The 14,103-nt window shown below is 50.6% G+C and overlaps 1 protein-coding gene across 1 annotated transcript in view; it reads right to left on the bottom strand.

The window, feature by feature from the left end:
- The window catches only part of TECPR2 (tectonin beta-propeller repeat containing 2), a 67,668-nt gene that overhangs the window by 5,822 nt on the left and 47,743 nt on the right, over positions 1–14,103 (bottom strand). Inside the window, exons 16-17 of the mRNA XM_060181166.1 lie at positions 13,426–13,659; positions 4,793–4,941 (exon numbers count right to left, since the gene is read on the bottom strand). Of these exons, the coding sequence (XP_060037149.1) occupies positions 4,793–4,941; positions 13,426–13,659 (383 nt within the window). The remainder of the gene's footprint in view (positions 1–4,792; positions 4,942–13,425; positions 13,660–14,103) is intronic.

Here is a 14,103-nt window from a genome sequence, read left to right as displayed (position 1 = left end):
AGAGAAAAATTGAGAGAGGGGGAGAGAAAGACAGACACCTACAGACCTGCTTCACCACTTGTGAGGCAACCCCCTGCAGGTGGGGAGCTGGGGGCGCGAACCGGGATCCTTGCACTCGTCCTTGTGCTTCGGCCACATGTGCTTAACCTACTGCGCTACTGCCCGACTCCCGCGTGGCCTCTTTCTAATATGGAGTCTGCCGCTGCAGTTTGAGGCTGCTCTGGCCTTGTTGGGGCAGCTCCAGAGTGCAGTGGGGTTGTGATTTTGCACGGGGGGTGCTGCGTGTGACAGCAAAGTCAACAACCCAGCGCAGCACAGCCCAGGCCCTCCCGTCAGACAGGACTGGTGTGTGTGTGTGTGTGTGTGTGTGTGTGTGTGTGTGTGTGTGTGTGTGTGTGTGTGTGTGTGTCCCACTGCACATGTGCAGAACTCTGGTCTAAGCCCAGACGCCCCACTTCCAGACAAACCGTGGCTACAGGCGGTTGGCACTTTGCTGAGCCCCAGCTTCGTCTAACAGACAGACAGACCCTAATGATGGGCCTGGGGCTGGGCAGCCATCCTGGGCTGTACTCCTTCTCGCAGCTCCACCCCCAGGGTGGACGAATAAAAAGGACAAAAAGTAGACCTGAGAATGGTGAAACTGCACATATTTGAGAGCATAGCACCAGGGGGACACGAGAGCAAACAGAAAACACCATCACACATCTGCTAGAGCACAGTAGGGCCGTGCCTCTCTCTCTACCAGGAGACAGGAAGCGCACATAGCCTGCTTTTGGTGATAGTAGCTTTACTGCTGCAGTGTCTGGGCCGGGCCCAATTGTCCAAGGTGCATGGGTGTCCACAAGGAGCCTGAGGCACAAGGACCAGGTTCGACCCCCGCTCCCCACCTGCAGGGGAGATGCTTCACAAGTGGTAAAGCAGGTCTGCAGGAGTCTGTCTCTCAGTCTCTATCAGCCCCCCCCCCAATCTCTCTCTGTCCAGTCCAATAAAATAGAGGGGAAAAAATGGCTGCCGGGAGTGGTGATTCATAGTGCAGGCACCAAGCCCCAGCAATAACCCTGGTGGCAATAAAAACAGTATCTATTAAGCAGAACATGAGTCTGTCATATATGGTGCCGGGGACTGAACAAAAGACCTCAAACTGGGGCCGGGTGGTGGTGCACCTGGTTGACTGCACATGTTACAATGTGCAAGGACCCAGGTTCCAGCCCCTAGTCCCCACCTGCAGGGGAGAAGCTTCACAAGTAGTGAAGCAGTACTGCAGGTGTCTGTTTCTCACCCTCTCTATCCCTCCCTTCCTTCTCAATTTGTCTCTATCCAACAAATAAATAAATAAATAAATAAATAAAAGACCTCAAGCTAAGGAAAAAAGAGGCCGATTACTAAAGTTAGAAATGATGTTGAGGCTGTAACCACCTTACGGCAATAAAAAGAGGTGTGTTAGAGGCACCTGAGGGGCAGCAAAGCAGATAGCAGATGAAATAAATCCTTGAAAGACATAAATTACTCAAACTGAATCAAGGTGAAAAAGAAAATTCTGAAGAGACCTACAAGATGCCGAGAGTGGCCAGAGAACATGCCACGAGGAACACACTGGGCCAGCCTTAATAAATGCCTGGAGAATAACACGGATCTTCAAGCAGAGGAGGAGGAGAAAATACTCACCAACTCTTCTAAAAGGCCAGCACTGCCCTGATACCAAGGTCAGACAAACACAAGGCAAGAAGAAAACCAGTGTGTCAACTGTGTGGTTCCTTGGCATCACAAAATAGTGACTGTTAGGAGAGACAGCAGATGACCCCCATTCCATCGCATCTGAACAGAAATGTGCTCAGCAGGGCAGCCTGGCATGTTGGATCTTGACTGCGATTGGAAAGACTTGTGCTTCTGTTCTGAGTGGTGGAAAAGCAAAGCAAAGAGGGTCTGGGTGCTGGTGTACCTGGTTGAGCGCACATGTTACAGGGCACAAGGACCCAGGTTCAAGCCCCCGGTAACCACCTGCAGGGGGAAAGCTTTGCAGGTGGTGAAGCAGGGCTGCAGGTGTCTCTCTATCACTCTCCCTCCCCTATTGATTTCTGGCTGTCTGTAGCCAATAAAGATGATTTAAGAAAAGCAAAGCAGAGAAGAGAAGCACTCAGAGAGTGCTGACCTAGGGTAGCGGCTCTGCATGGGAGCCTTCAAGCCAGAGGCAGCAGAGCTTCCGGTTCAAACCCCAGTCTCATCTCATCAGAAAACAGAAGACAGAGGTTCATCCCTCCGGTAAAAAAAAAAAAAAAAAAAGAACTTGGGACTGGGTGGTGGTGCACTGGGTTAAGCACAGAGAGTATGAAGCACAAGGAACCTCACGAGAATCCTAGTTCGCACCCCCGGCTCCCCACCTGCAGGGGGGGTCGCTTCAAGAGTGGTGAAGGAGGTTGCAGGTGTCTATCTTTCTTCCTCTCTTTCCCTCCTCTCTTAATTTCTGTCTTATCCAAAAAATTTTTTTAAAAAGGCTACAGGAGCAATGGATTTGTAATGCAGACACTGAACCCCTGTGATAACCCTAGAGGCAAAAAAAAAAAAAAAAAGAGAGAGAGAAAGAAAGAAAGAAAAAAGAAAAAGTAAAGAGAAGAGAAGCACTCAGCACACTGTACACTCAGTAGCTGCCTGGAGTGAAGGAAGGGGGGGTGTGATGAGAAATGAAATCTCGTAGTCCGGGAGGTGGTGCAGTAGATGGAGTGTTGGTCTCTCAGGCATGAGGTCCTGAGTTCAGTCCCCAGCAGCACGTGCCAAAGTGATGTCTGGTTCTTTCTCTCCTATCCCTCTCATTAATAAATAAATAAAATATTTTTTTAAATGAAATGAAATCCCCCCCCCCCCCACCTCCCAGAGCACTGCCCAGCTCTGAATTATGGTGGAACCGGAGGACTGAACCTGGGAGCTCAGCGCCTCAGGTACTCAAGTCTGTTATGCTGTAATAGCTGGTGCTGTCTCTGTGGCCGAGAAGTGAAATTTCTCCTAAGAGCCAGGACAGGCACATACAAAAAGCTGCTAGTAGATCAGCTCTGTGCCAAGACTGCTTCCTGAGGGGGCTTCCGGGGCAGAGCAGGGGCACTGAGCTCCCTCCCCAGCACCATCACAAGGATTTTGTGGATCGAATCCCCTTATTGGGGAAACTATGAGCAACAAGGCAGCTATCGTCACATGAGTTCAGTTTACTACCTTTCTGTGTCTACCAGAGACTTTAAGATACTTTCACTTTCTTCTCTATACTTCTGGGTTTTGATTAATTAAAAAAAAAACAAAATACTGGGAATCGGGCGGTGGCGCAGCAGGTTAAGCACATGTGGTACAAAGCTCAAGGACCGGCGCAAGGATCCTGGTTTGAGCCCCCGGCTCCCCACCTGCAGGGGAGTCGCTTCATAAGCAGTGAAGCAGGTGTGCAGGTGTCTGTCTTTCTCTTCCCCTCTCTGTCTTCCCCTCCTCTCTCCATTTCTCTCTGTCCTGTCCAACAACGACGACATCATCAACAACAACAACAAGGGCAACGAAGGAAAATAAAAAAGTATAAAAATTTTTTTTAAAAAGTACTGTGCATCTTTTTGGGCCTTTTTTTTTTTTTTTTTTTTTTTGCCTCCAGGGTTATTGTTGGGGCTTGGTGCCAGCACTATAAATCCACTGCTCCTGAAGGCCATTTTTTCCATTTTAATGGCTAGGACAGAGAGAAACAGAGAGGAGGGGAAGACAGAGAGGGAGAGACAACAGCAGACCTGCTTCACCGCCAATAAAGCGATCCCCCTGAAGGTGGGGAGGCGGGGGCTTGAACTGGGATCCTTGTGCTTGTTGGTCCTGTGCTTTGCACTTTGTGCACTTAGCCTGGTGTGCTACTGCCCAACCTCCCTTTATTTTTATTTCATTAGTTGTGTATGTGGAGTCAGGGAGGGTTTCATGCAAATATGATTTCACAGCTCCAGGTCACTTTTTTATTTATATACATATATGAATAAAATATATATATATTTATATATATATGGGGAAGGAGAGGGAGAGGGAGGGAATGAGGGGGGGGGAGGGAGAGGGTGCAGGGTGGAGGACCAGAGTTTCCTCCAGTATGAGGCCAGAGACTGAATCTGAGTTGCATGTGTGGCATATGTAGTCTGACACCCTACACTATGAACTATTTTTCCAGCTCTAGTTTTTTGATTTTTTTTTTTTTTGAGAGGGCAAGAGAGCCCAAAGCATGTGGTGCTGGGTTCAAACCCAGGGTCTTGGGTATGGTAAGGCCTATGCTCTATCTAGTGAGCTGCCCCCCAAGTATTCTCATATTGACAGAAATTCTACTCTTGGGAGTCAAGTGGTAGCGCAGTGGGTTAAGTGCATGTGGCACAAAGCACAAGGACCGGCATAAAGATCCCGGTTCGAGCCCCCTGGCCCCCTACCTGTAAGGGAGTCGCTTCACAGGCGGTGAAGCAGGTCTGCAGGTGTCTATCTTTTTCCCCCCTCTCTGTGTTCCCCTCCTCTCTCCATTTCTCTCTGTCCTATCCAACAACGATGACAATAACCACAACAATAAAAAAACAACCAGGGCAACAAAAGGGAATAAATAAATAAATATTAAAAGAAAAAAGAAATTCTGCTCTTGCCTCAGATAAGCTTCAGCTTACCAGCCCCATTGTAAACGAGACACCTCCCCAAATTCCATGCTGGGACCTGGGACTCAGCTGCCCCAGTTGGCTGGGGCTTCCCCTACCGGTGGTATTCTACCAGCTTCCAGCTTCCCGAGGAGTCAGCTCTACCAGTTAGCGGCGTTTACCTGCACAGGTGGCTCGATCATTATCCAGGCAGGAAGCATCAGACTGGGGTTCAGAGGCTGGGTTCCCACGCGGAAGTAAACCCCACCCCTGGAGTCACAGGCCCAGATGTGCTGGTTTCCACATGCCAAGCTCGTCAGCTTTACGGCCCCTGGAGACAAATGTGGGGACACACGCTGGGTGAGTCTGCAAGATGATTCAGCACCACTCACCAATCTAGGAATTCTGATTTCCTGCTTCAAAGGGCAGAGGAGGCTGACCCTGCAGGGGAACCCTGGAACCTGAGATCAACACAGGCAGAGAGTTACCACTTGCCAGGTGCTACTCAGTGGCTCCTTCCACGGAACCCGCAAAGTAGTCAGGCTGCCCCCAGCAGTGTGGGGATGACCACCGAAACCACCAGCAGTCTGTCTGCCCAAGGCCACCAAACACAGGGACAGATAGTCTGAAGTGGGGCCCAGTACCGGCTTCACTGGAGACACCGCTACTACTATTTGTGGTATCAGCGTCTCACATGTATGTGTTCCCACCGCTTCTGAGCAGATTGTGATTATTTTATTAATGAGAAAAAACCGGAGCATGACTCTGGCATATACAGTGTTGAGGACAGAACACAGGATCTCCATGTTCAAGTCCTGCTCTCTCTCTCAGCTGTGTATTTTATTTATTTGGTAAAGACAGAGAACTGCTCAAGTCTGGTTTATGATGGCACCAAGGATTGAATCCGGGACCTCAGGGGCGTCAGGCATGAAAGTCACTTTCACATCTACTATGCTATCTCCCCTGCCCTTACTGTTTCACGAGAGCACTGCTCCGCTCTGGCCGTGGCCGCGGGCAGAGAGCTCACTGTGGCACAGACGGGTGGGGTTGCACCTCCAAGCCAGCAGAGCAGAACTTCCGCAGCAGAATAGTTACTGGCACAGAGCGATAGTCTTTTTTTTGTTTGCCTCCAGGGTCATTGCTGGGGCTCAGTGTCTGCACCATGAATCCACTGCTCCTGGAGGCCATTTCCCCCCCTTTTGTTGCCCTTGTTGTTGTAGCCTTGTCGTGGTTATTATTGCTGTTGTTGTCATTCGTTGTTGGATAGGACAGAGAGAAATGGAGAGAGGGGGAGAGAAAGACAGACTCCTGCAGACCTGCTTCACCGCCTGTGAAGCGACTCCCCTGCAGGTGGGGAGCCGGGGGCTCGAACTGGGATCCTCACGCCGGTCCTTGCGCTTTGCGCCACGTGCACTTAACCCACTGCACTACCGCCTGACCCGATAGTCTTTATTTTTTTGCCACCGGGGTTATCACTGGGGTGACTTGCCTAGTTTTAATGTTCCTGGCAGATTCTCTCCCTCCCTTTCTCTCTCTCTCTCTATTCATAGCAGGCGATAGAGAGCTAGAAAGGAAAAGAAACACAAAGAAACGGTGAGACAACACCATGCTTCTCCACCATTCACAAAGCTTCTGGGTGCAGCTGCTCCCTGTGGGGTTTGAGCCGGGGGCTCATGTCCACACTCCTGCTCATGCTCACGGGAAAGTGTGTGCTCCACTTGGCGAGCTATCCTCTGGACCCCCAGGTGATATTCTTCCAAACCCAGACAGGAAAGGCTGCTGGAGCGCACGCCTCAGGAGCGTGAAGGGCTTTTCTGCAGCTTCCGGTCTCCCAGAGGCTCTCCCAGGCATCCCAAGGGGTGTCCACACTGAAGCCGGTGGAAACAGACGGCAGCAAAGATGCCCCTTAGGCATTCCCTGGCTCTGCCGTGGGGCTGTGAGCAGGAGTGAGCCGTCCCCTGCTGCAGTGGCCAGGGTGAGAGAGTCCCAGGGCAGTGCAGTGGGATTAGAGAACCTTCAGAGACTGACAGGCCAGGGAAGCAGCTCCCTGCAACAGCCGCCCTAGCCCTGCACAGGCACGCTGCAATTTTCCTGCCGAAACGGCTGTTCCTTTTCCCTCCCACCTACAAAACGGTCTTAATTACTTTGTCCAAGAGAGCAGACATCTTCCCGTTAGGAATACTTCTCCCTTCTCCTTCTCAGTCACCAGAGTTATCCTTGGGGTTCAGTGCCTGCACGATAACTCCACTGCTCTCAGAGCCCTTTGTTTTTCTTTTTATTAATATCATATTTCATTTTAATGAGAGGGAAAGATAAAGAGAGACCAGATTACTGCTCAGCTCTGGTTTATGGTGGTGCATAGGGTTGAACCTGGGACCTTGAAGCCTCAGGCAGGAAAGTCATTTGCAGAACCATTATCTTAAATTTGTTTCATTTTCCTTTCTTTTAATGATAGAAACGAAAAGAAATGGGGGTTGGTGGTGGTGGTGGTGGCTCCAGGAGGCGCAGTGCATAAAGCATTGGACTCTCCAGCTTGAGGTCCTGAGTTCAATCCCTGACAGCACATGTACCAGAGTGATGTCTGGTGCTGACTGTCTCTTCTATCTTTCTCATTAATAAATAAATAAATAAAATCTGGGGGCTGGGTGGTAGCACACCTGGTTGAGCACACGCTACAATGCACAAGGACCCAGGTGTTGCAGGCGTCTCTCTGTCTCTCTCCCTCTCTAGCACACCCTTCTCTCTCAATTTCTGGCTGTCTCTATCCAATAAATACAGATCATGAATAAAATATTAAAAGAGAGAGAGAGAAATGAGGAATGGGAACAGAAACACCAACATTACTGATTCACCGCTCACAAAGCTTCCCCACTACAGGTAGGGACAGGGCCTTGAACGTGCATCCTCATGCACAGAATGTGTGTGTTGTACCGGGTGTGGCACTGCCCAGCCTGGGACTACTGTTTAACATGTGTGCTCAACCAGGTGTGCCAACCACCCAAACCCAGGCTATTGTTTAAATATGGATTTAGGGGGAGAAAAGTGGCACTTACTTTGTGTTGTACTATTATCTCTAAACCACTTTTCTGCATAAGACTGCAGAATATAAACTAGAGACATGAGCTGACACTGAATATATCTTCATGAAATGCTGGGGCCAAATGAATTAAACCTCAGATCACGGTCATTGGCTAAACATTCTAAGTCCTGACATAATAATGCATATTTATCGGCAGAAGGCAAGGAAATGAGCGAGCACCATCCATATCTGCTAAGTGAGGGCACTGGTGGCTCACTGGTAGAATTCTCACCTGCCATATCTGCTAAGTGACGGAAATATTCCGTCAGAAACCAGGACTGTGATAAATCGAAACTCCACACTCAGAATCTCTAGCTGGGTGCAACAGCCAGATGGTTAAGAAGTTTCTTAATTTAATCTTTTTTTTTCTTAATTTTTTAAACTTTGTTTCTTTTATTCTTTTTTTCTTCTCCTACCAGAGCAGTGGTGTGAGGGATTAAACCTGGGGCTTTGGAGCCTCAGGCATGAGAGTCTGTTTGCATAGCCATTATGCCACCTACCCCTCCCTCTTAATTTCATCTCAGCACAGCAACTAATGTGTGGACTTGTGTAGGGGCAGGAGAAAGAAGGATGCTCTGTCTTAAAGAAAACAAAGGTAGCAGGCATGTTCATGACCCGACAGGTGGTGAAAGCCACCCCTGAAACCCAAGTTTCTGCGTGTGACGTGGAGACGGCTGGTGACACACTTGATCTGGGTGTGTCACACCCGGTGACAATGTTGGCATAAGGTGGCGCGGCCCATGCTGTCAGCACTTGGATGTCATGCTGTCAGTGAAGACACTTGTAAAGGTAAAACCAGGACAGAGAAGAGTGCGGTACAGCCTGTCAGCCTCTCCTGCCTCGCTCCCTGCAGTCTGAGGAGCCCGGAGCTGAGCCAAAGTGCCCCCACTCTTTATTAAAATTTTATTTAACTTTAATGAAAGAGAGAAAGATGCAAGATGGAGAGAGATGGAACACTGCTCGGCTCTGGTTTACGGTAGTGCAGGGGATTGAACTCAGGACCTTGAAGCCTCAGGCAGGAAAGTCATTTGCATAGCCATTATGTCTTCCCCACTAGACAAGCTAATCCATGTGATGGCTTCCTGTGCCTGCATGTCAGGAATGTGTGGTTGTCTGTCAAGGCCAAACACAGGATCAAAATTCACATCCCAGAACCACGTAGCAGCGATTTGCTGATAACAACTTGCCCTGACAGTCTAATCGCCTACTGGCACAGGCTGTGGCCAGGGAAGGAACACCCAGGCGTCTGACTGAAATAACAGTAGGGACTCGGGAGACTCAGAATGCAGTGGGGGATGTCCTGCTGGAGACACAGGCTGAGGGGAGGTCATGGGAGGGGACAATTGTGGCTGAGGCCTGGAGGAGCTATAGGAAGGGAAACACCTCAGGACACACTGGGATCTGAAGGCAGGTGCCTGGAGCCGGGACCTGGCTAAATGGGAGGGGAGGCTGCAGGCAGAGCCAATTCCACCAGTGGGCACGACACCCAGTCACTGCGGGAACTCTGACAGAGACAGTGCCAGGTAAACAGCTCTACTTTTAATCCAGATCATGCAAATGGGCACAGTCTCCCCACTTAAAGTTGCAGCTTGGGGGGGTACCACCCAGCCATGCCCGGCTTCTCACTCCAGAAGGAACAAGACACAGTTCACAAACCAATCTCGCTGTCTGGGAGCTCAGAGAAAGGCTCCAAGGCTGGGGCCAGGCTCAAAAGACAGGACTGGCACAGGCCAAAAACACAAGACATCAAAATGACTCTGAAAATACCTGGTTTTAGAGCAGGCCTGTGCTGGATTAGCACAGTCAACAGCCAAGCCTTTCCCGCTACGAGACAAGTTCTCAAGATCTTCCTGCACAGTCATCACCGCCCAGCTATCATCCACATTGGTCTCCAGCTCCCACTGATTCTGTGCTCGGAGAAACTAAGATGGAACTTTCGGAAAGCAAACTGGCGTCTGTTCAGTGATCTTACCAACAAATCTATTCCTGCAATTCCAATTACTCTATCCCCTCTGAAGATTCCTACAGGCGCTTCCGCCAAGCCATCTTCAAAGCAGCTTCCCAAGCTATTCCTCGTGGGAGACGTGCTAACTATACGCCTTGTCTTGATGCTGAATGCGAGCAACTACTAAAGCAGTATGATGAGTCGGGCGACCCAGATGTGGCCGACCATCTCATTGCCTCCCTGGATGCAGCACGCCAAGCCCGCTGGCAACAACTCACGGAAAGTCTGAACTTCACCCACTCAAGTAGGAAGGCCTGGAAGCTTCTTCACAGACTGGGTGCCGGTAGCCAACCCCCTCCCGTCTCCCATCCTCCAGTATCTCCAAACTCAGTGGCCAGTCACCTAACTCAAGTTGGACGTGCTAAGATCGACCCAGTCTGGAAAAGAGAAATTTCCCATGAGTGGTCATCCCACTTCCGGTTATCTTGTCCATCTCCAAAAATCTCTCCCTTTACACTGTCTGAACTGGAAGACGCTTTGAAGAGGGTTAAACCGGGAACAGCTGCTGGCTATGATAACATCACCCCAGAACTCATTCTTAACCTGGGCTCTGTGGCAAAGAAGTGGCTCGCTTCATTCCTGTCCCACATCTTGGAATCTGAGTCTATGCCCAAAGTTTGGCGTCGTGCAAAGATTATAGCGGTTTTGAAACCAAAGAAAGACCCAACACTGGCCGCCAGCTATAGACCAATTTCTCTCCTCTCTGTGTGTTACAAACTCCTTGAGAGGCTGCTTCTGTCACGTATTTCTCCTCTTACAGAGAAATTCCTATCACCCGCCCAGGAAGATCTACCTGTGAACAAGCCCTGGCCTTCTCAACTTACATTGAAAATGGATTCCAGAAGAATTTAAAGACGGGTGCTGTCTTTGTTGATCTCACAGCAGCCTATGACACGGACTGGCACCGTGGTCTCCTGGTCAAGACCTCAAGATGCCTGCCTCCATGGGTGGCCAACACTATATCGTTTCTTCTCCAAAACAGAAGATTCCGGGTGCATCTGGGTGACAAGTCTAGCAGATGGAGACCTGTCTCAAGTGGCCTCCCCCAGGGCTCTGTTCTGGCTCCTACGCTATTTAATATTTACATCAATGACCTCTCAGAAACTTCTTCAAGGAAGTTCATCTACGCCGATGACATCTGCTGTGCAACTCAGGCATCCAAGTTCGACATCCTCGAGGAAACACTCACGAAAGACATGTCTCTGATATTTGATTACTGTAAAAAATGGCGACTAATCTCTAGCACTGCAAAAACGGTATCATCTGTCTTCCATCTACACCATGCCTCAGCCTCGCGTGAGCTTAATGTGCAGCTTGGCGGTACGAGAATCCGGCATGAAGCCCAGCCAGTCTATCTTGGCGTTACTCTCGATCGCACTCTGTCATTTCACGAACATCTCATAAAATCTGCAGCAAAGGTAGGCACGAGGAATCACATCATTGCAAGACTGGCCAGCTCCTCATGGGGCGCAAGCGCTTCTACACTATGATCATCATCTCTGGCATTATGCTATTCCACTGCAGTGGAATAGCAGTGTCTGGGAAAGAAAGCCTGGTCTCTTTCTCCTGCCTCTGTGGGCCAAGTGTGTGAGGTCTAGCTGGTGCATTAGTTAAAACCTCATCACAGACCCCTGCAAGCGTCAACCTGGCTTTGACCTAGCACGTTATGACTGGGCCCTCCTCAATCGCTATCGAATAGGCCATGGCCGGTGCGCCGCTATGTTCCATCGCTGGGGAGCCAGAGACGACCCGAACTGCCCCTGCGGCTACAGACAGACTATGACCCACATAGTCAACGACTGCCACCTCTCCAGATTCAAAGGAGGTCTCGAAACTTTACATCAGGCTCAACCTGATGCTGTTGACTGGCTACGGAAGAAGGGCAAACGGAAGAAGGAGGAGGGGGAGGGGGAGGGGGAGGGGGAGGGGGAGGGGGAGGAGGAAGAGGAGGAGGAGGAGGAGGAGAAGGAGAAGGAGAAGGAGAAGAAGAAGAAGAAGAAGAAGAAGAAGAGCAGACCCATGTCTGTCTTCACCAGAGAACCAACTTGCTTTTCCAGCTAAGCCAGATTATGTCTGGGGGCCTCTTTGGACAAAAAAAAAAAAAAAAAGATGCAGGAGTTATGCTGGTGAGGCCAGCTGATGCCCACCGGCCTGGGACAGTGAGATGCCCCTGCCTGCCATGAGCCCTGCCTGGGGCCCACAGGCCCTTCTGTTTTAGCATGGAGCAGGCAGGTGCAGCTCCTCCCTCTCCAGGTCTCAACGGCACAAAATCACGTGCCTGACTGCAAAGACGGGGAGAGAGGAGCTATATCAATGACATGGCTTCAAGCAGCTTTTAGTGGGAACTGTCTCCAGTGTTTGCTGCTACTGAGAGCAGTGAACTCAAGGAGGGTTGGAAGAATAGCTCCTACAGCAATTAAGGGGCCAACTTCATTTGTAAAGGTGTCCAATCCAGGCCTGGGAGGAGGCATGGTTTGCAAACTTGGGCCCTGGGTTTGTGGGTCTGCTTCGAATTCTGCTTCTCAGACCCCTTCTGTTTTGATCATCACGTTAGGTTCGCCTGCACTGCTTAACACTGTGGTCTATTTACATCATCACTGCTTTACCTGAGACCCGCCATGCCTACAGGGCATTGGCTTAATCCCCACTGGTCAGATGCAAGCGTGACACGCGCCCTTTCTCCTTATCCCCACCCCCATCCTACGTATTTCCTCTTCCGATCTGACACTTCCGCCTCAGAAGATATAAAGGACAGGATTTTCTAATGAAGAGAGATTAGATAGATTGCACTGCATTCCTGCTCATCAATAAAGATTGAACTGTGTTCCCAGCTCAGCCATGAGTCCCTGGTCGTCTGTCTCCCGTCCGCGAAGCTAGCCCAGCATATTGGCGCCTGAACAGGGACCAGCAGGGTTTGATATCCAGCACCAAACAGGACTGGAGTGATATGCTGTTCTTTCTCTCATTAAATGAATAAAGCTTTAAAATTGTATTTTTTAGGGAGTTGGGCGGTAGTGCAGCGGGTTAAGCACAGGTAGCACAAAGTGCAAGGACTGGCATAAGGATCCCGGTTCGAGTCCCTGGCTCTCCATCTGCAAGGGAATCGCTTCACAAGCAACGAAGCAGGTCTGCAGGTGTCTATCTTCCCCTCCCCTCTCAATTTCTCTCTGTCCTAGCCAACAACGATGACATCAATAACAATACTACAACAATAAAACAACAAGGGCAACAAAAGGGAATAAATAAATATTTTTAAATGTATTTATTTATTTATTTATTTATTTATTTTTCCTCCAGGGTGATTGCTGGGCTCGGTGCCTGCACCATGAATCCACCGCTCCTGGAGGCCATTTTCCCCCTTTTTGTTGCCCTAGTTGTTGCAGCCTCGTTGCGGTTATTATTGCCATTGTTGACGTTGCTTTGTTGTTGGATAGGACAGAGAGAAATGGAGAGAGGAGGGGAAGACAGAGAGAGGGGGAGAGAAAGATAGACACCTGCAGACCTGCTTCACTGCCCGTGAAGCGACTCCCCTGCAGGTGGGGAGCTGGGGGCTCGAACCGGGATCCTTACGCCGGTCCCTGCGCTTTGCGCCACGTGCGCTTAACCCACTGTGCCACCTCCCGACCCCCTAAAATGTATTTTAAAAAAAGGTTACCATTCATCTCCCCAATCCAGCAACTTACAAGACGGTCCATGAGAACCCACACAGGCTGCCGGGGGCAGGAGCATACCTAGCTGGCTGAGGTCCAACCGGGTCCAGTACATGCCCGTGGGGCAGCTCTTGGAGAGGGTCCGGATGAACACCTGGCCCAGGCTGTCCAGAGCCCACAGGGCGTCCTGGCAGGCGGCGTAGGCCCTCATCTCAGCGTCGGGGGGCAGCTGCACGGTGGAGGGGCGCGACTGGGCCTGCTGGGCGCCGACGCTGCACAGGTCCTTGCTGCTCTGGCACAGCCACAGGGAGCTCCCTGCAGAACGGGGCAGGCTGGTCAGAGACGCCACACACATGGCAGAGTCCTGACTGCAAACCTGTGTCACTCGGGACCGAAGACAGAGTTCAAACACTGCCATCAGCCCGTGCACAGGAGACAAGCCCGAGAGACTGAAGGGAACGGGAAGCAAGCGGGGCTGAGAAGCGTCATGAAGGCTGAGGGCTGAGGCAGAAACTCGACCCTGGGGGAGCCTTCAGCACGGGCACTTAGTCTGACCCCCAACCAGGCAGTTACATGAGCAACTTCTCGGCAGACAATGCCGACGCGTTCCTCGGTCCTGCTGGAGACGGTGATGAGGAGGGTGAGGCGCCTCTGGAGAAGGGCTGGAGAGCTGGGAGCTTTCTCCGCCCACCCTCACCTCCGAATGACAGCCTATTTCTCCCTCCACCACCTTGAAGTCCCTTAGAAGGACTGTGTCAG

This window comes from Erinaceus europaeus, chromosome 22, assembly GCF_950295315.1.
Source record: "Erinaceus europaeus chromosome 22, mEriEur2.1, whole genome shotgun sequence".
In the NCBI taxonomy this organism is placed as follows: domain Eukaryota; kingdom Metazoa; phylum Chordata; class Mammalia; order Eulipotyphla; family Erinaceidae; genus Erinaceus; species Erinaceus europaeus.
Note: the sequence above shows the minus strand (reverse complement) of the source record. Positions and strands in the feature narration are given on the sequence as shown.